General features: G+C 47.2%; 1 protein-coding gene across 1 annotated transcript in view; it reads right to left on the reverse strand.

Moving 5' to 3' along the window:
* Window positions 1-16,551, reverse strand: part of LOC119395834 (uncharacterized) — a 35,521-nt gene extending 18,970 nt beyond the window's left edge. Inside the window, exons 1-2 of the mRNA XM_037662844.2 lie at window positions 16,375-16,551; window positions 4,381-4,532 (exon numbers count right to left, since the gene is read on the reverse strand). Of these exons, the coding sequence (XP_037518772.1) occupies window positions 4,381-4,532; window positions 16,375-16,494 (272 nt within the window). The 5' untranslated portion in view covers window positions 16,495-16,551. The remainder of the gene's footprint in view (window positions 1-4,380; window positions 4,533-16,374) is intronic.
* Between the last annotated feature and the right edge of the window lie 9,612 nt (window positions 16,552-26,163).

Here is a 26,163-nt window from a genome sequence, read left to right on the forward strand (position 1 = left end):
GCCTAGGCTTTGGCCAAGGGTTGCTGGCCCTTGACGGCTTCCTCGGCTCGCTGGACGCCCCAGAGTCGGTGCTCCAGGTCCGAGCTGAGCAACACAGACTCCCAGCGCGCGCGGAGGCTGTCGCTTTTTAAGGCTGCATCGCGGCTATTCTTTAATATATCTGGACATCCCCATAGTATATGCTCTAAGGTGGCTCTAGAGTCGCAATGTCTGCACTTGTCGCACGTGTATAAATCTCGGTGTATTATATGTATGACAGTTGGACTCGGGTAGGATCGGGTTTGTAACTGCCGCCATTCGACAGACTGTTTCTTGCTTAATTTCGGGTGAGGCGGTGGGAATGTACTCCTATGCAATCTATGGTGTCTGGAATTTCGTGAAATGCGATAATTCTATCTTCCCACTAACATTCGTCGGTATTCCCTGAGTCGGCACTAATCGATGCTGGGTGTGTAATCCCTCGAGCCATGCGGTGCGCCGCCTCATTACTCCATCTGATAATGTGCGGGCGGGTTCGGTTTCTTTACTTTTTAAAATTAAATTTGCTAAATAAATTTTCCACAATATCCTTGCTGCTTGTTATTCAACAATGTGTAAATAGTAATGTACACACTAAGAGTGCTATGGAACAATGCCAGGTTGCGCTAGAATCTTTTTCTTCTGCCACCCGTTAAAGGTGAATTCTTGCCTTTTGGCAATGCTTCTCAGTTGAACTAAGAAACGTTCACCTGAGACTTGACCAGAGTTGTACAAGTTATAAAGAATAAGTAAGCGATTACAATTAGAATTACTATTTAAAAGGTAATTGATTATAGTGGTCAATTAGAGCCACAGAACTGTACAAGGGGTGTTCAAATGGAAAGGTGCGAAACGGCACTGTGGATATAAATGAAGAGTTCATTCAAAGTGTACACTATGTGCCTGATCGTAACGATTCCATTGATGAACGAGCTGAAGGATTTATTGTTCCCACAATTCCTGTGGCCGTGATGAGACCCAGTCCTTCACAGCGTCCTTGAGTTCGTCGTCATAGTTTAAGCGCTTCCCCTTCAGGTGTTTTTTTTATCAGGGGACCAAACACGTGAAAATCCCCGGCAACGAATGTTGGCCAGTTTAACGCCTTCCGCTGTCAGAAATCGAATAACGACGCGTTACTCCTCAATCGCCGAATTTGGCAATGTGAATGCCATCCTGTCCGCACACGCACTATCGCGTCGATTGGACGGCGCTCTTTATAAGAGGCTCTGCTCTCTATACTGTGCATGCGGGCGCCCCCGTATGCTGCAATCCACGGCAGTGACTCCAATCGCATCCCTGGATTTCTCGGTAATTCTCCCATAGGAGCATAGGCATCTATGTAAACGGTCATGTTGTTACGACGTTTCGTACCTTTTCATTTGAACACCCCTCGCAACTGAGTAATTGCAGAAATATAATTGAGTACTTCTGCATCACTTTCCTTAAACTTTTATTGCCGCAAAACAACAGCACAAGTTTCTTTAAACTACAACGAACTACTGTAGCTTGCATGGTAGAGGGAAGGCAGGAGGCTTGCGTGAAGGCTGGGAGGCTTACGCTGGCTTCTGTGATAAGGTACACAACTAATGAAACCGAGAGACAATTAAGCCAAGCAAATCATAGGGGATATTATTTGTGGTTTCTTAACTGAAGGGTAATAATTCTTACGTAAATTGAAAATAATTAAAATAGGCGAAACAGCACCCTTTCCGTCGGTGGGATCCCTACACACAACCTACGAATTACGTGTGCGGTGCTCTACCATTTGAACAAGGACGGAGGGCGCTCCCTCGTCCACTTCTTGTAGAGTACTTATATGCGCTGTAGAGATGCATTGGAACGCTGTAATGGGCCGTCCTTTCGAGCGCCTTCTAGTGGGTCGCTCTCTTCACCTCTTCTCCGAGAGCACGCCCCCACCCCTTCGTGCTCTTGCTCGTGAGAGTCTGCGAGTCTACGCTCTGTCGTGACTGTCGTCGTTGCGCATCGTCGCTTTCAATCCCGCCGTCAATAAACGCCTCTACAAAGGGGTGGAGTGTGCTGTACCGTCCCCACAACATCGGTCTCCATTCAATGCCCCTGGAGCTTCGATCCCGTACCGTGCCATCTACCATGCCGCAAGACGCCACTCAGCAAGCGCTGCCTCCTGCCCAGACCGCTTCTCCCAGTGTCCCCCGTATCCGCGACCCTCCTGTCTTCACCGGCGCGGATGGCACTGGCGTGGAGGACTGGCTGGCGATTTACGAACGGGTGAGTGTCTCCAATAAATGGGACGAAGCAGGCAAGCTGAGCAACTTGGTTTCCTACCTCGCGGGTGTGGTAGGCATGTGGTAGAGCAACCATGCATCTGATTTCCCGACGTGGTCCGCTTTCAAGACCGCCACCGTCGACGTGTTTGGCCGCCCTGCCGTTCGTAAGCTGCAGGCCGAACAGCGTTTGCGAGAACGAGCTCAGCAGGCCGGCGAAACCTTTACCAGCTACATTGAAGATATCCTCGATTTGTGTAAGAAAGCCGACGCCACCATGTCGGAATCTGACAAGATGAGGCACTTTATGAAAGGCATTGACGACGATGCCTTCACGATGCTGCTCGCCAAAAACCCCAGCACAGTGGCCGAGGTCATAACGCTCTGCCAGAGCTACGAGGAGCTGCGCCGGCAGCGGTCGATGACCCGTCGCTCTCCATCCCGCGACGCCGAGCTCGCTGGCTTGTCGACCATATCCGACCACTCCACCTTGCTCGCAGAGGTGAAGTCATTCGTGCGCGAGAAAATCGCGCGCCAGTTATCTCTGCTGGACTTTGGTCAACCTCAGTACGTTCAACAGCCGTCAACCACTCTTCTCTCTCCCCTCCGTCGAGAGATTTAGCAGGAAATCGCGGAGGTCATGCCTGAGTACCACCAGCACCATCCGGCTCCTGCACTACTGAGTTACGCCCAAGTTGTCGAGAGGACGGCCCATTACAGCGTTCCAATGCTTCTCTACACCGAAGTAATTGTAGAGAAGCATTGGAACGCTGTAATGGGCCGTCCCCTCGAGCGCCTTCTAGTGGGTCGCTCTCTTCGCCTCTTCTCGGAGAGCACGCCCTTCGTGCTCTTGCTCGTGAGAGTCTGCGAGCCTGCGCTCTGTCGTGACTGTCGTCGTTGCACATCGTCGCCGTCATTCCCGCCGTGAATAAACGCCTCTACAGTGCTTAATACCTAGTCGTGTTAGCCAGCGCCAGTGGAAGCCCAGCAGCGAGTGTGGAACACTCTTTCTTTTGAAAGAGGGACTCACGAGGCAGGTGATCTTCGCACGAGGTGGCGGCTGGCCAATAAGAAAACTCCTGTTGTCAGTAACACCATATCACAGAAGCATGAAAGAAGGAATTCCCCTTCTTTTGTACTTTCATAGCGAGGGCTTCGTCCCAACAGGCTTGATGTTTTAGGTAGCATATTCTTCAAAGTGGTCGTGGCTGATTCTTCCACGTTTCCTTGTTAAGAGGTCAGCTGCCACACTGAACACTCTGTCAATGCATGCGCTAGAAGGAAGGGCGGCATTATACCTTAGGGACACCTTACACACCAGCTCGTAGTTGCGTAATGCTTCGATGCTAGTGTCCATGTCCTCTATGAAGCGTAGCGCTTCTCTGTTGCTGGCGGTCGGGTAAGGCGTCAAAGGTAAGATCAAGGAAAAGGTAAAAAAATAGACTGTGTAGGTACCCCCCCTCACCCTCCGTCTCGTCTGACGGGAGGTCCCTACAGAGCGGTCGCATATTGTTGGGGACGAGAACTGCCAAGGAACACTGGCTGAAACTTGATTTTGGAAAAAAAAATAATTGATTACCGGTAATAAATTATAAAAAAGTGTAATTGACTTATCCAGAATGTTAGAGTTTCGAAAAAGCAATCGGTTATATTAGAAAATTACAAGAAAATGCAATTTATTACAAGTAATCGATTACTTGTAACGCGTTACGTACAACTCTGGACTTAACAGAAATTTAGCATGGAAGAAAGTTGAACAATCTGGTGCTTTGCAATCATGCATTTAACGGGTTAGACTTAGCCGGGCCTATTTTCCAGACGGTGCTCTACGGTCTAGGAACGTAATGCTTTCGCACGCTCATGTTTCTGATTGGTTGATACTAGCCGCAGCCTTCAACCACCGTTCTCAACAAATTTTTACGCACAGTATTTTTGCTCAGCGAAAACTAGGAGATGGTCACATTGTGTTGAGTTACGGCGTGACGTGGCCTTAAATTTATTTAATTTGGAGGAAACCATGGGCGCTGTGCGAAAACGGTACCACGTCATCTCCTCTTCCCGTATACATATATAATTTCCTATGACCGCATTCTGCAATCGGAACGGGGACAACTCTCACCTTGGTTGTCCGTCACCTGCGTTCAGTGACCACTCGTACGTGGCTGACGGACTGATGGGGTCGTACACGATCCGTCTCCCTGTCAGGCACTTGAACAAGGGGTTCGTATTCGTGTCTTTGATAGCCTCGGCGTACGGAATGGCAGCAAGAATCTGCGAACGTTTTTATGGAATAAATTTTTATGGAATAAATCCACAGGAAGGAATCAAGTACCTAATATTTAGTACACCTTGGAACTTCCTATTGTCAAACACATAAGCGCAGTTCTTGAGTAGCAGCTTAAGAGAATAAACTGTGAATCTTTTCCAGGTATGCCAGCATTCAAGCACATTTAAGCACGCTTTGTTCGAGGACTTTGTGTTTCGTCATAGCCGCAGCGAATGACGAGCACTGCACAGTGTGAGAGCACTGAGCACTGCCCTTATGTGAAATGCAAATTGGGTGCAAATTTTTTTTACAGATACTTCAAGCTCGAGTGGGGGCCCTTGCTGCTTTAGTAACTTGGATCTGAGACCCAGCACACGAAGACCTCCGAAAAATGACTACCTGCTTCTCTCCTGGCCAACATCCTATAGTGCCCATGCTGGGGCTTTATTTTGCACTTTAGTTGCATTTCATACATATTGAATGCATAACTGCTGTAAAATGAGGCAAGTTTTGATAAGATGACAGTGCTGCACATGTGTTTTATGTTTATATTTATTTTTATTTCTTACAAAGTGCATTATAGCAATGCTCAAACTAAATTCGGAAATTAAAGCATACGAAAAGGAAATTAGAACAAAGGAAAGAATTACACCATCTCCCGCTAAAGGGGACCATGAGGCGATGCGAAGCCGGAGCACTTGCACGATCGCGTTCCGTTGGCGTCCGTTGGGCATACTACCGACCTCGCGTCGCGGAACGCGAAGAGGGACGCTACGCGCGTCCTATGTTCCATCTAGCCTGGCCGTTAATTCTCACAGGGCGAGCGGGGAACGCGGTTGACAGGCGGGAGAGAGGGGGGCAGCGTAGGAGAGGAGAGAGAAGGGGAGGGGACGCGCATGCACTCGAGCTCATCGCGGCGTTGCGCAGGAGAGAATTTCGGCATGTCTAGCCCGCGTTTCAGAGGAAGAGTGGAAAGGGGGAGAGGGAAAGTGGAGAGGGGAGGAGAGAGAGGAGAGGGAAAGTTGAGAGGGGGAGGGGAGAGGGGGAGTGGAGAGAGGGAAGGGAGAGGAGAAGGGGAGAGGGGTAGAGGACATGGGGAATGGTGAGGGGGAGTGGAGAGGAGGTGTGAGGAGAGGGTACGCGCATGCGCAGTAAGGGTGGTCACGCCGCACACCACCACCACCACCACCACCACCGGAATGAGCTCGGCCTTAAAGGGGCCCTGCAACACCTTTCTTAGTTATATTGGAATAGTCTCATTATTGACGTATGACTCTTCACGAGTCATATGCCGCAAAAATTTTTCGAATCCGTCAAGTCTAAGTGGTGTTACCAAATTATAGAGATCACGTTCCGCAGCTTTCTCCCTCAACTCAGCGCCGCGAGTGCGCGCGGAAAGCTAGGCAGCGAGTCGACGGGGGGAGCGCAGAGGAGCGAGGCTCCGCCCAAGAGCGCCGGCGGAGTTTTTTTCTTCATTTTTTTCTCTCTGACGTCTGGGCGCAACCACGTGGTCTGTGCCGCCACTTCCGGTCGGCTGGCGTCGTTCTCGTCGAGCGGAGTCGATCGCGCGTGCTTGAAAACTGCGCGTCGGTTTGGTAATGTTGGGTGTGCACGTCGAACGTACGCCGTAGTGTTTTCATCGCTCTGCCAACCATGGAAGCAAACCTGCGCGCTCGTTTGGAACGAATGACAGATGAGATCGGTTTCCGCCCATACTCCGATACACCGCCTCGTAAGACGGCACTGGCAGACGACCCCGAAGCGCCGCCATTACCGGACGCCAGCATTGTTATCGGAGACACGCTGCGCCCGTGCCTCGGTCGGTCGTGAGAACGTGCCGACGATGCAGTTCTCAGCTGACGAGGCAACACTCGAACGGCTGCCACTCTCAACGACAACCGGCGATGGTCAAAAGCACAGAAATATTCACGTTTTCGGCACTGCGCATGGCGAAGAAAACGGAGCCACGCAACTACGAGCAGACGAGCTGTCGGTGAGACCGGAAGTGCTAATATTAATGTTTGTTCGGTGTTTTTAACGCGATAACATAATATAAACATACATATTATCTACTTATTGAACTCAAAATCAACAACGAAAGTAATAATGAGGGTGTTATCGTGATTATAACATCAGCCAATGGTGGAACTGCCGACAATCGCGTCATATTTTGCGGACTAATACATCATTTGTCGAGAGAAGAGGGAGCGATTTTCAGCTGACTTTGAGAATTTATTGTAAATTCCAGGCCGTGCGCATCGCTATAATATTTGGCTCGCGTGTTCTCGGGAGCCTCGACTACCGATCGCCAGCGCTTTTTGAGCATGCTCGAAAAGTGTTGCAGGGCCCCTTTAAGATACTTCGCATCTAAAAATGCGGGTTCTGAGAAACGATACAGAAGGAATATAGGAAAGGCCGGGAGGTCAACTAGACTACGTTCAGTTTGTTACCCTACACGGGGGGAAGGGAATGAGAGGTAAAAGAGAAAGAGGGGAAAGTGGGAAAGCATCGGCGTATACAGTGCACAACCACATGCACAGCGCAGCGTATCTCCAGGCAATCACATCATTCGGTTGCCTAAATAGCTGCGTAGGGCTTGTATGGCTTTCTGAGCTGCCCGCCACGGTGGTCTAGTGGTTATGGTGCTCGACTGCTGACCCGAAGGTTGCGGGATCGAATCCCGGCCGCGGCGGCTGCATTTTCGATGGAGGCGAGAATGCTCGAGGCCCGTGTACTTAGATTTAGGTGCACGTTAAAGAACCCCAGGTGGTGGAAATTTCCGGAGCCCTCGACTACGGCGTCTCTCATAATCATATCATGGTTTTGGGACGTTAAAACCCAGATATTCTTATTATTTCTGAGCTGATTAGCTGTGATACTTTGCCCCCAAGATTCTTTTCTGCAGTAAAACATGTATCAGAAAATCTGCTGAAATCACACTGGAGAGTCCGGCGATGTTCGTCGAACTCAGAACTGCGGCAAAATATAATTAAAGTAGCGAGTTTTAGTATAGCGGGAAACGCTTACGTTAGCGTTAGCGTGCGTCTCAACGCTAACGCTAAAACAGGACGCGCTGCGTGCCAACTGGTGGTCTTTTAGTAAAGCGGAAGGCATTCCCGCTAACGCTAACGCAAGCACATACGGCGCCATCTAGACATAAAAACACTAAATGCACTGTAAAATCCACAAAAGCACCACCAAGTCGAGCTGATCCAAAGTCACCACTGTTGCGTCTCCATGCCGCGTTTGCAGAAGTGTTGAGTTCTGACCAACCTCCTTGGTTCTGACACACTGGTTTCTGTCAACATGCCGCGTTCGAGAATTTTTCAAGACCCCTTTTACTTGGCCTTTTTAAGCTGGGACGCATCACGCGTCACATTCATGTACTGCCGCGAAAGGCATGAAGGGAAACGACGCCTGACATGTATCTGCTTCACTTGTGGCCGTATCTTGGAAAGAGGCGACTAAAGACAGCGTCGCCATCTCTGCGCTGCTACAGAAAACATGAGCGAACCTTGCAAACAAATCTTGCTAAGCCTTCTGCAGCGCAAATCCACTTTGTATCTCAAAAACGGAGCTATTTTATCGGCGGTACACGGTTGGCGAAGCCTCATTACTCAAATCTAAATCAAACACGAACATTATTAGGGAATGAATAAGTTTAATAATGCAGGACGACGGCTACAAAGATTCGAAGTGGACGGCTCTCACTTCAACAGGCACCGCCATCTTGCCTTACGTACGGGATCTCTTGCGTGCGTTAGCGTTGAACGCTATATTCCAGAAATAGCGTTCGTACGTAAGAGCTCGGGCTACGTTTACGTTCTGCTCATGCGCAGTTAGGAGCACGCAACGCTAACGCTAACGCTAAACCCTTGCGTTTGCTGTTTTCCGCTATACTAAAACTCGCTAATAATGTCTCTTCACATTTACAGTCATCGCGCATAGTTGAATCCGCCATACCAATGCGATAGCTGTGTTAGTTGGTGAATGCTACACCATCGAAGAGGCGACACAGCAACCTAGGGTCGCTCCAAGAAATGTCTGCTCGCTATAGTACCTGCAATAATGGATCGCGGCTGCATAAGTGACGATTGTAGTTTAGCAAAACATTCCAGGGAATTAGCGTGACACTACATGCGGTTTAGCGAAGTTCTTTTGGTAAATGGCCGCGCAGTATCGGTGGTCTATCGTGGGCACACCTGGCAGCGTATACAGCGAGGTGACGATGCCCACTGATACCAAAGCGTCCCGGTAAACATTGTAGCATGATCCTACGTAGCATTTAGCGAGATGACAGATTTCATTGGTATGGGGAACGAACTCATCTTAGATTCCCCGTTTTAAACATCGCACGCTTTGAGGGGCTGCTTTAGACTCATGGAATGTTGCCCATTCACTAAGGGATTCCACTGTGGCTCGAAGAGAGGAGAGTTTGGAACCCGTTGGCGCTGGGACGAGTGATGTTTTGAACTTCACGACCATCAATCGATACGGTGGCTGCATGAAAGACGAGGAAGACGACGTCGCTTCTCTGGTTGTTGCTGGACTGACGCCATCTTGTCCACCCTGCGCTGCTTTAACGATTTAATAAATAGTTACTAAGCTACCCGTAACATTATTGGTGGAGGTGGACGATTCCCGTGGAGATGGAGACCCGCAGCGGTCGCAACACCAGCGAGCCCTCACCGACTTCGCCTGCCGGAGCTTCATCACCGCCGACCCCTTCCGCCCCAGCTACAACCTACGTCACTCTCTCGCCCCCGCGAGATCCAGGCACTTTCTCCGGAGATGGTTCTACCGACGTTGACGCTTGGCTGCACCGGTACCAGCGCGTCAGTGCTACGCACCGCTGGGACCGCACACTCATGCTCGCTAACGTTCTTTTTTACCTCGACGGCACTGCGCGGACATGGTCTGAAACCCACGAAGACAAAATAACGAGCTGGGATCTCTTCAAAGAGAAGATCCGCGACCTTTTAGGCGATTCCTCTGGCCGTAAGCTCACTGCAAAGAAGGCTCTCGCCACACACGCCCAGACATTTACGGAATCATACGTTTCCTACATTCTTGACGTTTTGGCTCTTTGTAGCAAGGCGGACCAGCGCATGTCGGAGGACGAGAAAGTTAACCACGTCCTAAAGGGTTTTGCCGACGACGCCTTCAATCTGCTGGTTTTTAACAACGTCGCGAGCATCGACACGATCCTTAAAGAATGCCGCCGTCTCGAACAGGCTAAATGCCGCCGCGTACCTCAAAGCATCACGCGCCTTCCGAACACAGCGCCTACTTCTTCTTGTGATGACGTCTTCCGCCAGACCCCTCCATGTGACAAACTCACCCGCATCATTCGTCGAGAAGTCGAGGCAGCGCAACCGGTAGTCACTCCATTCCCAACGCCTGAGCCTTCCCCGACCACGCTTTCCTTGATCCAGGCCGTCGTCCGTCAAGAATTATCGAACGTCGGCCTACATCCTGTTCCACCTGTATACTCTGCTGAGCCTTTTTATCGTCGGCCGTCCGCTCCTCGACTTGCTTCCAACTATTCTCGACAACGCAACCTGTCCGAATGGCGTACCTTCGACGACAAGCCCATACGTTTTAAGTGTGGTCATATCGCTCGCCATTGCCGCAACCACTGGGCTCCACCGGCACACTATGGGTCTACAAACCAGGCCAGTTCTGTCACCCAGGCGTCCTCAACACTTGCATCTTCTATGCCGACCACATTCTCTGCTCCTGCCGCACCTCTGACCAGACCTCGCTACGACCACTCACCATCCCTTGCTCGCCGTCAATCTCGCTCGCCCCCACAATCTCGCCGTGGTGCCTCTCCGACCTATTCGCAGCGCCTCCGACAGGAAAACTAGGCAGTGCAGCTTCTGGAGGTGGAGCTGCATCGACGACCTCAGCAAGAAATCCTCGTTTGACGTTAACTACCAACCGGAATCTTTTAGACGTTACTGTGGACGATGTTCCTGTGAGAGCGTTAATAGATACTGGGGCGCATGTGTCCATTATGAGTGCCGCTCTTCGCCGCCGACTTAAGAAGGTTGTCACGCCCGCACTAAACCGAGCCGTACGAGTCGCCGACGGGGGAACTGCTGCTATCCTTGGCATGTGCTCTGCCCGAGTTACTATTGAAGATAGAAGCGCAGTCGTTCTTTTTGCCGTTATGGAACATTGCCCTCATGAACTCATTCTCGGTATGGATTTCCTAGCCACTCACTCTGCCCTCATAGACTGTTGAGCCGGCTCTCTTCACCTTGATTTGCCTCTGCTTTCCGATCCGACCGACCCACCTCAAAGTCGTCTCAGCTGCATGGATTTCATACGCCTCCCGCCTAATTCCGTTATACACGTCGACTTATCCTTCACGCCACCTGTACCTGACGGCGATTACATGGCGATTACCTGAAGGCCCCAAGTCTGCCAGAACGAGACCCTAGCTATGAATGAAGGAAAATATGATTTTAAGGGGTTGTTCTTTCTTTGTTAGACACAATATTAATGAGAACTAACAGAAAATAATGCCAAGTATAGTGGATGTTATTTGCAATAATTGGATATAAATGTAAAGTAAGCAAAGTGAACGAAACGATAACTTGCTGCCGGCAGGGACTGAACCTGTGACCTTCGAATAACGGGTCCGATGCTCTACCACTGAGCTACGGCGGCGTTATGGTGCGCGTTACACGAATCGCATGCACCCTATTAGAAATACCGAATATTTTATGAATAATAAACACCGATGAAAAGAAAACTGAAAAGAAGAAAAAAGTTGGAACGGAGAGGGGTAACGTTTCTTGTTTTAATAATCGAATTAGCAAGAGGCATGCACCCCAAGGTTATACGGGACTATCACGATATATTGACCACAGGATGAAGACGTTTTGGCTTAAAACGCCAGTGTCGCCGAAGCGGCAGAGTTGACAATCTAATGCCTTCACCATGTCATTCATGATGCTGTTGGTTGATATGATTATTGTTTAAGAGATTATATATCAATTTTATGTAATAAAGTGCCCACCTTGAATATTGTAGTCACTGCTGTATTTCAACCTGGCGTTACAAAATATTTGTAAGGCTCTCGTTGCTCCTCTACCCGAGATTTCCTCATTTGACATAAATGTGGTATTTTTTCGGTGAAATGTAATCGTAGTGTTCCATTGTTAAAGCTAGTGAATATTTATTTCCAATGAAACGTTGCGGAATTCTTGGGCAGTTTCGAAAATGGTTACTTTAGTTTTCCAGACGCGCTTTGAAAATTGTCGCCTTACTATATCTTTGAAAACTATTCGATTCGTATTCGATTCAGTGTCATCGCTATTCTATTCTTACTCCGTTCCGTCCTAAAATTCACTATTCGCACAACCTCATTTTTATTTCACAACACATTTGCTGGGGTTGCTCTAGCCCAAAAGCTCCGACATGCAGATTAAACGTGCCTGAACGCCTTCATATGGCAGGAGGGATTATCCTATCGGAAAAAGAACATATCAGACGCCCATGTTTGAACACATTGGATTACGATCTCGCAAAGTTCATGTGTAACACATTATTGCGAGCCGCCGGTGTTTTAGTGGACGATAATGAAGTGGCGCCTAAGCTCGAGCGACCAGTAATAAAGAACGTGGGGGATCACAAACAGCACGTCTTCTCACGACACAAGGAACATCCATTTTTAAACATAAGTGTTATAGGGTACTTATCAAAAAGAAATCAATCACACTCACCTACTAACAAAGCTATAATCAAGCAAAATTTTATGACATTTCTAAAATAAGCGATGCAGTCAAGATGCCTAGGACATACGATATTATATTACACTGGGCTATAAAACACGCAGTCTGCGAATGGAAAATAAAAACGCCAGGCCTGCGCTAAAACCGCAGCACAGTCACAGCGAAAGCTGGAAGAGCGGCGTTTCTAGAGCCCGTTAAGCTCTCTTGGGGCTACAATACAAGTAGACTAGAAAGGTACCCACTACGCCATAAATCACAATTTTTGTGAAGTTTGGAAGCACCTACTAAGCCATTATTCGTCATTCTACGGAGAAGTGAGGCACCAGCTACACGTCTGTGAGGCATTATGTGCACTTTGTTCACGCGACGACTGATGACGATGAAGAATTATGGCTCAGCCCTTTGTAATGGGTTGGAATCTTTAAACGGCCCACCAGTTATGTAATTTGCATTGGGTGACGCCCGGTCGCTATTTCCCTCTCCCGTCATGCTGTATAACATACGTTGACGTGGGAAAGAGACGGGGGGGGGGAGCGAAGAACTTTACTGAGACCCCGAGGAAGGAAGGAACACAAAAAGGGAGAAGGCAAGGACGTTAACCAGACAGCAGTCCGGTTGGCTACCCTACGCCGGGGAATTGATCATACGCTTATGGGCTTCCTTGGCAACCAATACAAGTGCCCTTGCGAGGAAACCACTACGCTATAAATTATTGTAATTTTACTGAGACCCAGAGGAAGTGCGTTTTTTGAGAAGTAGGCCAGCAGGCACTCTGCCATTTTTTGTCATTCTACGGAGAGCGTTGGTACCTGCTAAACCCATGTAAGGCATTATGCGCATTTTGTTGATGCTGTGCCTGATGATGAAGAATTATGGCAGGGTCCTTTGTAATGGGTTGGAAGCATTCAACAACCTGCTCGTTGCGCAATTCGCATTGTGTGACGCCTGGTTACAGAATTCGCGTTGTGCTACGCTTGGTGCTTATTTTACTCTTCTACCACGCTATATTGCATATGCTAATGTGGTTCCTTCCCGACATGAAGCCTGTATAGGACCTTTTAGCAAAGCAGTTTCAACCACCGGCATGGTTCAGAGGTTGAATACTGGGCTCCCACGCAGAGGACCCAGGTTCGAACCTCGTTCCAACCTGGAATTTTTTTCTTATTTAGTTTTTTTCTTATTTCGAGCGATACTGGTTACGGACACCGGCGGCGGCGGCGGCGGCGGCGGCGGACAACTACGGCGCCAAAAACGGCCGGTGAAATGATCTCATAACAGCTTTCGCTGTAAAAATCCCTAAGCAGGTGTATGCTCGAGCCGACGTTTCGACAAGTGGACGTGTCTTCTTCAAAACTGGAACTTCAAGTTCCAGCCTTGAAGAAGACAAGTCCACTTGTCGAAACGTCGGCTCGAGCACACAACACCTGCTTACGCATTTTTTTCATCGCAAGCTTCTATCTTCACCTTCCTGCCGTTTTTTTAGAGTGTCAATGGATATTATATAGAGCAAACGTTGTCAAATATAGAATTACACCTTTTCTCTTCGTCTAATTTGCATTACTTCCAGTGTTACAACAACGTGCACCTATTTATTTTCGGGTCGGAAGCATTGCAATAATAGTTTGTTTCGCGCAGTTATTTAGGTGAAGGTGAGGTGTGTCTTAACAACTGTGCGACAAACCATACCTTCACTTAAATAACTGCGCGAAAGAGAGCATCATTGCAATGCTTTGTTATCTTAAGCACATGACATTTTTAAGCGCCCACATGGTACTCAACATTTCTCCTGCCCACTGGTACATGCGTCACTTATTTCGCTTTGAAGTTGTGAGGTAAACTTTAAAAAATTCAGAAGCGATTTCCCTATCGGGGAAAGGGGGGCAAGCGAAGCATGCCTTACGTACTGCTTTCCTTTCTTCCTTTCTTTCTTTTTTTCTTTTCCGTTCTTGTTTCTTTCTTTCCTTATTTATTTATTTATTTATTTATTTATTTATTTATTTATTTATTTATTTATTTCTACGGTGTGGCCGTCTCCTGAAAGCTGCTTTCGGGCGGAGTCCGCGTGACATCTTTCATGTTCTCTCCAGCATTCGTGAGCCTGTACAGCCGCCAAACGAAAGGGCCATCACGCGATCACAGAAACGCAGTTTAGAAATTCAATTTCCCCGAAGTCGGAATTTGCCGAAAATATGCAGTTCCTGATATCGACCTTACTCGTTGTCCAGCAGATTGCTTTTAGTCCGCCAACACAAAATATTTCAATGAATCGCCCATAGCAAGTGTATTGCTTTTAAATTGTATTTTGCATTATGAGTCGAAAGCATTCGTATGCTGCAATGCAGTTCACATTGGGCAAGCTTGAGCTCGTGGCCTAGTGTTCAAGGCACTCGCTTTCGGACTGAGGGACCCGTGTTCAAACCGCAGCCCCAGAAGAAAAATTTATTTACTTTGTTTATTATTTCTTTGGTGCGGGCGAACCATGGATTAGGAGTTTTTTCGGAACACCAGCTTCGGAAGCAGGCCAATACAATCTTCGCTTTAAAAGGTTCTAAGATTTGCGGAGGCGAAGGAAAGAGAATGCAGTAGCCGAAAATCAAAAAAGGTTAGCTAGTTTTTATATGTTATAATCACAGAAAAGTAGCGCAGTAGAAAAGGATGAGGTGCATTCGCTATGCATCGAAGCGCTGCGTTTCTGAAGTTGATGAAGATAATTACGATATCTTTTTGTATTGGTAGTCCACACAAGCGCACAATAACTCAAACGCGATTCAAACACAGCATATTATACCTGTAACTTAATTTCCTAAGAAAAAAAAATGGCGTCAATATGATAACACACCCGAGAAAGATGAGAATGATTTCCTTACTTTCTCAATGTGATTTTTACTGTTCGTATGATCTGAAAGTGGCCCCGCAAATACTTTGCGTTTGTTAAGAATGAAAATTGGGGAATAGTCGAAGGGTAATTGTTGGCTTACAAAAAAGGCAGCCTGCCTGACACCTTGAGAATACGGCCCTTGATCAAGAACTATTAACTTTTTGAGCATTATTACGAGACAAAATAGGAAGGTTGCCAAGAATAGTACGAGTTCTCAGTAATGGATCATGAATAATGTGGCTAGCGGCAAACAGGCTCGTGTGATCAGCGTATAGTAAAATGGAGGCGCCACTTGCTATTTAAGCAATAATGTTTAGATAAATATTTACTAAAAGTGACAAAAATGATGAGAAAATGGTGCCAGCAAATGTACTGCTGGGTGCTCTCTTCATATCTAACGAGATGTATGCGAGAGCTAAAAAGCTGATGTACGCGCTTTTGTGGCAGCACAGAAACCGGCTAGAAAAATAAAAATTTCCCTAAAAAATAGCCCACACGCAGTTCGTCTGGCTTTGTTATGAAAACGGCAGCAGCAGTAGGACTCTTGAACAAGAAGCTCTACCTAGTTTAAGCACTTGCATAGCGAACGGAGGACATATTGCCACGAAGAACGTCTTATTGAGGTTATATTATGCAGACTGCAAATTGGGCATATGGACCTCACGCCCAACTATTTGCTTAAACGGGAAGAACAAGAAACATTTGAAAAATGCCAGGAGCTATTAACAGTAAGAGATATCCTAATGAAAAGCCGCTGTATGTAGCTGGAGAGCAGAATTATTTCGGTGAATTATACAGAAAAGTCGGGCCTTCTCACTCCAATCTAATTTTAGTATACGAACTGCTTATTACCTTGTGCAATGTTGTGAGTTTGTTAAAAGAAGCTGGCTTTGTAAATCAGGTCTAGAACAAAAGCGACTTTTATTGATTATTTTCTAACACTTTGTGACTGGCACAGCATAGCCAATGTTGCTTATGCGCCACCAAACCTGATTTACCTCACTAAAACTGAAGTTAATATTTCTGCGGTCGTAAATTGCTCCAAAAACCGATCATGGTGGTGATATTCAAGTACGTAAGGCTAAGCTGTCATACACGGCCGGCATATTGCAGCCTATAACGCAACATTATTCCTCGTGTTTCCTTTTCAGTCCACGGCTTTGCGTTTGTGACGTCACAATTTCAGAAAAACTTGCAAGATGCGACACAAATGACCCTCCTTACCTCGAACGCGTCGGTGTTTTCGGTCTTGACATCGTTTTTCTCCGTAGATGTCTGTGCCAGTGCCGGGAGGAAGCACAGCTGGATGAAAGCCAGGACACCGAGCGCACTCACAGGTGACATTGTTGCGACTGAGAGGCCGATCCCAGAACAGCAGACTTTTGATGCAATATTCCTTCGAGCGAATCCTTCTGCATAGCTCTCGCTTCGCAGGATGCCCGCTATCAATGCCCAGACAGCCACCGCGTCCTTCCTCGCCTTGAGGATATGCCCGCTCCCGATGCAGGGGTCCTAGTTCCGGGAAGCTGGCTGTAGTTATCTTCATCCGCGCTGTTCGCGGTACAAAACACTTCTTCAAGGTATAGTGTTCGGGCTAAGTGTCCCAGTACAGCCTTAGAGATATTGTGGCATGCGTGGACCGGTAATAGTATCATTACCTAGCTATATTTTAAATTACTCGAGCACATCATACACTCTCGTGTCATGATCCATAGTGAAGACCGCAGCATTATAGTGTACGATGGAATGGCTTTCGCCCGGGCTACTCAGGCGAAACCACACTTGCCGAACTTATTAACAACATACATGCACTTATAGGTGCCGGGTTGAAAGTTACGTAATCGTTTGAGATTTCTCAAACGCACTGGAATGCGTTCCTTGTCAGATTTTTATTTAGGCTTTCACATCTTAACAGTGTCCATAATATATTTCATGAAGCGTCAATTTTCGCTTATGAAAAATTACATTTACATCAGTTAATTTTTACTGATATTATGCTGATGCTAACGCTGGAGTGCCACAATGCAGTGTACATGTACCTTAACTTCTTTTTCAACTCATGGTAATGATCTGCGCAGGCTCGTGTCGTCAAGAATCAGACTATGTGCAGGCGATTGTGAATTTTAAGGAGGTTTAACGCAATACACTGAAAGCCAATTACTACAAATCGACCAAAAACTTCATAGTTTTCTAATGGTTCGACGCCAATAAATAAATAAACCAAACTGAGCTCACGTTTTACAACGACTTCCTGCAACGTACATTGTGGATAAGAGCGCTGTTGAATAACAGCAATTACAAGCACGTTGACATCAATCTTCAAGGAGTACTGGCACCGATATCTGAAGCTGAGTTTATACCTCCACAAAAATTTCTTGTATATAGAGAGGCTGCTGTGAGCAAGTGTGAACCTGCGAAAATGCAGATAAGATAGTTTATTTTGACAATAAAACCAATTTCCGCGTGGCGCGCTTAACGACATGCACACCTGCATGACGTCAGGCGGCAGTCTCAATTCTAGTGACTACGCGCACTAGCATGACTAGTTGTATGACGGCAGGTAGCAAAGCGTGTAAAATGGCCGCTTGTGCGTGATCAATGGATTCACGAAGCGGAGCGGCCTTGGAAACATTACGATATCCTGCGGAAGCACGTGACGAGATGTACATATCGTGTCGTGACGTCAGCGTACAGTAAGAAACAAAAGTGACTTTTAAAAACGTGTTGTAGTCAATTTTTGAAGGTACACTGACGCTTGCCAGAACATTTTCAAGAGTCTCGCATGCATGGACCATCGTTTGTCGCAAAAAACGGCAAAAGAAAATTTTCGTGTCAGTATTCTTCAAGTCGAGCATACGATAAAATAATTATAGTAGGCTTCCCCCGAACTACGCTAGCAGTGCTTTCTGTCTGCTAAAGAATAATTTAACAGAAGCCCCAGTGCGTATTGAAAAACTGGCGCAAAACACAGTAATGCCTACAAACCTAGTATAATAATATCTGGGGTTTAACGCCCCAAAAGTACCATATGATTATGAGAGACGCCGTAGTGGAGGGCTCCGGAAATTTCGACCACCTGGGGTTCTTTAACGTGCACCTAAATCTAAGTACACGGGCCTCAGACATTTTCGCCTCCATCGAAAATGCAGCCGCCGCGGCCGGGATTCGATCCCGCGACCTTCGGGTTACAAACCTAGAATACGTGTCTGCATGCTATAAGGGATCCCGAACAAACTAGTATCATCAGTAATAGAGAAGCCTTTCGGAAGCGTGTTGCGCGATTAATTTATTCATATTACTAACGTTCGACAAGCTTCGCCGAATTAGAGAACAAGGCTCAGTTAGGCAATTGAAACTTCAGGCTGAGTGAGACAATTTAGACTTCAGTGTAAAATTTACCGCCCACCACTTTTCCATAAGCTTGTCGACAATCCCTTGCTTCGCGATGAATTCTTTCACTCACTGACATTTATTTTTCCCCGTCACCAGCATCCACCTAATGTAAAACACATATCAACTGCCCATCTTCCCACCATGGATATTCATTCTTGCCATGTGCAATAACTGAATGAAACGCTTTACGCTAAGACACTTACACAGATCTCGGCCTTAGCAAGTTTCAAGATCTCGGTTGGCCACGCAATCCTATTATCAATAATTTAAAACTTTACATTGTTCTTTCTGGTTCCCTCCGTTTGCTCTCTTGCTTTCATTGTGACGCCCGAATGGCCTATGTACCCTATTAGCATGTTTTGTTGCTTACTCTATCATCGTTCGTAAACTCATGTCTACATGACATATGCTTTCGCTTTATATTATTGTTTACTTTCTTTTGTTAAATTAGTACGGTCAGTAACCAGTGCCTCTGTGCCGCTCCAACATGTTACATTTCCATACTGAGGGCCTTGGGTTTTATCTAGAATAAATAAACAAATAAATAAATGTATGAACGCCCATTCTCAACAGCAATGCTCTGACTCTATGAGTGTTGTATTGTACCTGCCATGTGGTTCAATAAAATCAACTCGAATGTAATCTGAATATTGCGCGAGACATCTTAAAATCAGAATGAGTGGATACAGCAGGTGTCGAAAAGCAATTGTTATTACCTGCAGTTGACTTTAACGTGTATCTACATCCAAGTACAGTAGAATCTCGTGGATACGTTTTTCACGGCAACCGGGAAATAAGGCGTATTAGTCAAAAATCGTATTAAGCAAAGAGGTTTTAAAAGGAGGACAACCGAGGAAAATATGCATGCTCCGTGAGCAACTCACTGTCACTGAGCAGCACTGAAGTAGATGGTAAATTTGCGCTGCACTTACTGCTTATCAACGTCTAGGAGTAAATTCTTCTAAAAAGTAATAAAAGAGCTTGTATACTGAAGAATAAACGTAGGAGTTCTAGATATATCGGTCAAGGTCGTCTTTCGCGGTCGTATTATCAAATTTTTGGTAATATGCGGCCGTATTAACCGTATGAAAATGCAATATATGATAGATCAGTTGGTCGGGAGTGTAAATTAAAAAGGTACTAGGCCGAAAAACGTATTATGCAGAATCATATCAACGAGATTCAACTGTGCATGAGTTTTGTTGCACTTTGTAGCACTGGAAGTACAGCTGAAGCTGCCTGTACTAGACCGACCACACCGGATGATCTCCTCATGCACAAATTTCCGACAGCCGCAATGCAGCCATCTTCGGTGGAGTACTCTGAGCGCTGCTGGAGCGGCTGCTGGCTGCGTGCTTCAGTTATTTTGGTGTTTCGGACGAATACTCGGCGCATAAGGCGATAGAGCGCGATGGAAAACTGTGTCCGGACCTCCAACGTATGTTATTAACGCGATAGCGTTAAGGAGCTCGTTTCGCAGAAATTCCGGTGTTGGCGTCGCTGACGGCGTCATTGGTTGTGAGCGAAAAATCGTCATCTTGTCCGTGACCGAAAAATCGAGAAAGGTGCAAATAAAATAAAGAATAAAAATCTTCGGGTTCGAGTAAGAATCCAACCCAGGTCGTCTGTGTGGCAAGCACGAGTCCTACCACAGAGCCCCGCTATTTCTTGAAACAGCTTCCCTTAGGAGTCTCCTAAGGGAAGCTGAAGTGGTTTTAGAATTCGGTAAAACTTTGTTGTCAATAAGGAGAAACATTATTGTCGACGATGACGTAGTTTTTTCCGCTGTTGTGTCAGCAGGGGTGCTATGCAGGATGACCCGAGCTTGGCGAAACTCGGGATTTTTCCGAGCTCTGGCGACACCCCCTTTTGAACGAGCTAATAGTACGAGAAGGTGAAATCCATCCCTCAGCGCGTGCTCCGTCCCATTGGTTACGATGGAACGCGGCGTCACGCCAAGGGCGGTCGAGAAGGTTGGGTGGTGTCTTCGAACTAGAGGCACCTTCTTTCATTTGTTTGTCGTTCCACTGAGTGTAGAAGTGCACCCATGCACGAAAAGTGGCAGAAAGTTCTACTAACTATATTTTTGTGTGTGCGCGGGCCGTTTGAATTCATTTTCAAGCGTTTAATGTCTGCACTAAGTATCCTTTAGAATAATCGGCACCGTGGCCTCTGAGATTAGATCCGGCCGAGTGCCTTACAACACAGCGGCCGGAGCTAATCGCCGATGCCACGTGTATAATCATCATTGTCGGCCTGTACGTTCAAGCGCGTTGCTCGGTACGGCTTAAGGCCCGAACACACGTACGCGTTGCAGCGCGTCAATGCGTGACATTTTACGCGGCGTCGCGCCCTCTCCCTATGGAGAGGGAGGGCGCGCAGCTTCGCGTAGCCGCGCGCCCTCTCTCCCCATAGGGAGAGGGCGTGACGCCGCGTCAAAAAGTCACGCGTTGACGCGCTGCAACGCGTACGTGTGTTCAGGCCTTTAGCCCTCTTACTCGTCGTCTGCTGGCTCCCCGAGCACGTGCGCCCGGCTGATTAGCTAATTGGCTGGGCGCTATACCTATCTAATTAAGTCAGGACATGCTATAATTAAGCAAATTAAACCACGTCATGCTATGACCAAGCTAATTAAGCCACATCTTACTAAGACCATGCCATGGAGCCGTGTAGGGCTGAGACCGAGCTAATTAGGACAATGTTAATTAACGCAACGCTAATTACGGGTGTGCTAACTTAAACCAAGCTAATTATGACCTTACTCATTGAAACCACGCTAAGATCGCGTTAATTAGGTTTATGCTAATTAGCTTCATACTAATTAAAACTTTGCCAATTAAACCTGAGTAAATATTGACGTGTTGATTAGAATACTACCAATTAAGCCAGTACTATATCATTTTAATTAAGACCTAGCTAATTATTACCATCAGAACTGAGACCGAACTGACGTGGTCTTCACTCCGAAGCAGATTGAGTAGACGAGCCACGTAAAAAGCTCAAAGCTAGGTGATCACAAGCTCCTACGATGGCTCCAGTCTTGTACGAGTAGTGCAAGCCGACCAAATTATTTCGTATGCAAAGAAGCTCTGCTTAGCGTCCACCGCATGAACCGCTTGACAGGCACACCACCGGCACGACGACAGTCACGGGTTGAAGTGGGGCCTTTTCAGAATCAACGAGTTTGTGCCCGAGTTCGTGCGTCAATCAGTTTGATTGACAGACGCCCGCGGCGAAGATCGGGTCCGCCCACCGCGTTTGCACTTGCCGAGGAGCAGTGCTCACGCCACAACGCCAGCGAGCGGCACGATTCATCTATGAGCATATTCGCGCAGACTATGCACACACGCACGAAGAACTAAAGGTTATATCATCACGTGGCTATCCCCACGTGGGAATAGCCGGGTGGGCGCGGGGGATGCTCTTCCCCACGTCTGTAACGGACCACAATAAAGTTGTTCTCTCTCTCTCATCACGTGGCTACGATGTCTCCCATTCAATTTCATTCAATTTCAACTCACGACGTACCACTCAAAGCCATGAAGCAAGCGCCCCTGGTGGCATCTGCGGCGAGAAACTTTACTGTTTGCTTGTTTGTGGATGCAATTGCTTCTACCGATTCGTTACTGCAGAAATATTTGCAGTCGTGTAATGTAAGTTGCAGTAATCTGTGTATTTATTTATCGGTAATATTCGAGAGAAGCGAAACGAGCTGCACGAGAGTGCTGCGTGTACGCCCTTGCTGCCTTCGAGAGTAGAAATTTCCATGCTGCAGGTGGAACGAAAGAACTCGCCCGAAAGAGGACAAACGCCCACGAACACGTCTATGGGAGGCGCGATGTTCAGTTGGCAAAAAGATAGCGCAACAATCACGCTGACGTCGCTGCACTGTTGAAATGATAACTGAGTGGCGGCGTTGACGCGTTTTCGCACGCGGTGTTTCTTTGAAAAGCGTCGCAAATACCGCACATGCGTTTGTGACGCCATGCTCGTTCTTGTAGCCGTTTTTATGAGCGCTCCTATCACGCGCTCCGCACTGCCTTCCTATCATCACCGCCGTAGGGGGGCTCGGAGCAAACTCGTGTGCCCGAGAAGCTCGGGCCATCCTGCATAGCACCCCAGGAGCTTCAACATACGCGAAAGAAAAGTTCGTCTTGCTCCGCCCACGTGAATGCGCGGAAAGTGTGCGCGTGGTAAGGAACTAACCGGAAATACGTCATTGTCGGTAGCTTTGGTGGAGCCGCGCAGCACTCTCTTATCTTGAATCGTGGTCGCCGTGACTAGTTCCGGCTGCGCGCGTTGCTGGAACTGATTGCGAAGGCCATGCTTTAACAATGCTGATGTTACCGATGACGCGGCCCACCGAAGATGACGTCGCCGCCTTCGCTCAGCATCTCAAGAAACCCTGCGGCGGCAGCCGCATTTTTTTGCCAAAGAAATCTATTTGCGCTAACTTCTGTAAACTCTTATGTTGGTTTTCGAATTCAGCAGGGATCAAACTATCATTAAACACTTCAAAATCAATTAAAAATAATTGCGTCAGCTTCCCTTTTACGCATGTAATATTGCGCAGCAGAAGCGCGAATTGCGAAACATGTGAATTGCGCAACTTGTGGCTCTTTTAAGGACCCAACCATTACAAAGCGCACAGATTACATAGCGCTTAATCATCATCAGCAGTAAAAGCATCAACAAAGTGAACAGCTCCGTAGGATCGCGCGTTGCCTTACGTATGTGTATGTAATATTATATGGTGCGCTCGGGGTTCAAATAGGGGTTCGCTTCCCCGAAGCGCATAATTTGCCAAACATTGGCAAAGATCCCGATACCGGGAAGGATTTCAGTGAGAAACTTAATGAAGTACACCGGAAACCGCAAGTGAAGTGCATGCTCTGCAATCGATTCGGCCATTCGGCTCCCGACTGTCGCAGCCAACCTAAACAAATGGTAAAGTGCAAATTGTGCGGCAAACCGGGACACACAGCTCAAAATTGCAGAGGTCAGCGCGCAGACAACAAACCGACTTCGTCCTGTGCGTTCACAGAAGCAAAACCGACTGTACCTCGCCCGGGCAAAACAGCAAAGTGCCCACATAAGCAAACTAGCCGCTCAAGTAACGAAGACGAGAGCAAGGAATACACTTTGCCTTTCCTTAGCGACGGGATGCCAGTAGTTGAAGGGCGATTGCTAGGACGAAAGGTTCGCGTGCTTCGATACACAGGCTGCAATACAGCAATTGTCAGGTGAGAATTAATTCCTGAGGAGTGCTTGACGGGCAAAGAAAGCAATGTCATTTTGCTTGATGGTTCAAAGAGTCGCCTCCCCGAAGCCGTCGTACAAGGGAAAACGCCTTACTTTTCAGGCAATATAAAAGTGGCTTGTATGAACCACCCACTGTACGACGTGGTTTAAGGAAAGCTTCCAGGCGTCAGAGGACCATACAATCCTGATTCTGACTGGGAGCGAGCAAGTACGACTGAGAAAGAGGAGGAATTGTGGAAGGAAACGAACGTGACCAGGAATCCTCCACAGGTTTCTAGCGTGGCTAAAGCCACAGCTCAACAACAAAACAAAACAAAATGCGTCCCTTGTGCGTAACAGAAGTTTTGTCGAGTGACATCACCAAAGCGCAACTCATTGAAGGACAGCTGAAGGACCCAAAGTTGAAATCGCTTTTTACTAAAATGAACAAAGAATTGAAATCTGGAAAATGTCACAGCTATGAATTCGTGGAAGAAAATGGATTGCTTTACCGTCGTTATCGGCTTGCGACAGGTAGAACATTTAGGCAGGTGGTAGTTCCAAAGGCGTTCCGACGAAATATTTTAGAAGTTGCCCATGAAAACATCACGACTGGGCATCAAAGAATCAAAAGAACAACCGACCGTATTTTGCAAGAATCCTGCTGGCCTGATTTACACGGAGACGTAAAACGCTTCGTGAAGTCCTGTGACATATGCCAACGAACAACACCTAAAGGAAAAGTAGGAGTCGCTCCATTGGGCAACATGCCTCTGATCCGCACACCGTTCGAAAGAGTTGCAGTGGATCTGATCGGCTCTTTATCACCAATGTCAGACAGGGGAAACCGATACGTTCTGACCCTAACTAGATATCCGGAAGCTGTAGCACTTCCTGCAATTGATGCCGTTCATGTTGCCGAATCGTTTATAGAAATGTTTTCTCGCATTGGTTTTCGCCAAGGAAATAGTCACCGACCAGTGAGCAAGCTTTACCTGCGGCTTAATGAAATAGGTTAGTCGGCTTTCCTCCGTGAAGCTTCTCAAGACGACGCCATACCATGCCATGGCGAATGGCCTAGTGGAGAAATTCAATGGCACCCTGAAGATGTTAAGGAGAATGTGCCAAGAGAGACCCCGATCATGAGATAGGTACCTCGCCCCGCTGCTTTTTGCGTACCGAGAAGTACCACAGACAAGCCTAGGGTTCCCTCCCTTTCAACTTATCTATGGCCGTCATGTGCGAGGACCGCTGACAGTATTAAGAGAGTTGTGGACGAATGAGGAACTCAACGGAGATACACGGACGACACACACGTATGTCTTTGACTTGCAGAATCGGCTGGAGGAGACGTGCAAGATCGCGCACGAACAATTAGAGAAAACTCGCGCCAAGCAAAGAACATACTAGGACAACAAGAGTCGTCCTAGAAAATTGTGTTCAGGTGACAAAGTTCTCATGTTGTTGCCTACTGATTCTAATAAACTTCTAATGCAATGCAAAGGACCATTCCCACTAATTGAGCGAAGAAATGACGTGCATTACGTCATTGATGTCTTCGGGAAAAACAAGATATTCCATATAAATATGCTCAAGAAGTACGAAGAACGGGAGCCTAGGGAGCCCCAACAGGTGTCAGTTCTTACACAGATTGATAACAACTCCACTGAAGGTCAAGAAGACGAAATGAATCCTCTGCCAGTACCGAACCTGCATCTCACGCAATCTCGCACCGATGTCGACCTATCCAGAGACCTCACCAGCAAGGGACAAAGTCACAATGTGTCGAGGGGCCCAGTATTCTATTTATGTTCGAAACATAAAAGGCTGGGACAACGAAGGAGCAATTACAAGACTTGGGCTTAACGTGTAGCAACAAACTGAACCGCACAAACTGGAAAGCGTGCTGTACATAAAGTCTTTCATCCCGCGCTTCTATCTTAGAATAGTTATAAACAACTTTCTTGAAAAAGGGGGTATTGTAATAATATATGGTGCGCGCGGGGTTCAAATTGGCAAAAAATATGGTTGATCCCTCTGTCATAGGAATCTGAATAACACGAAAGTAAAGCGCGCCCTTACAGAAGTAACTGAACGTTTACTGTACGTTGATATAAGAAAGTTTGTACAACGTATATTGATGTCAGGCAGCTATAGCACCGTTTAACCTGGATGCACCCACTTTGATGATTGGTGGTACATCTCCATCCCGACGGCTAACGTCCATGTTAAATGATCAAACAAAGCCTTGTGGTAGCTGTAGTAGTTAACGGAGAAAGCGTAATCAGAGAACGAGGTGTGATAGCCAGAAGAGCGTCGCATATTGGTCGTCATCCCGCGGCATGGTAAAATGCGATTGAACACCACGGCCGGACTAGA

This window comes from Rhipicephalus sanguineus, chromosome 6 (assembly GCF_013339695.2).
Source record: "Rhipicephalus sanguineus isolate Rsan-2018 chromosome 6, BIME_Rsan_1.4, whole genome shotgun sequence".
Classification (NCBI taxonomy): Eukaryota; Metazoa; Arthropoda; class Arachnida; order Ixodida; family Ixodidae; genus Rhipicephalus; species Rhipicephalus sanguineus.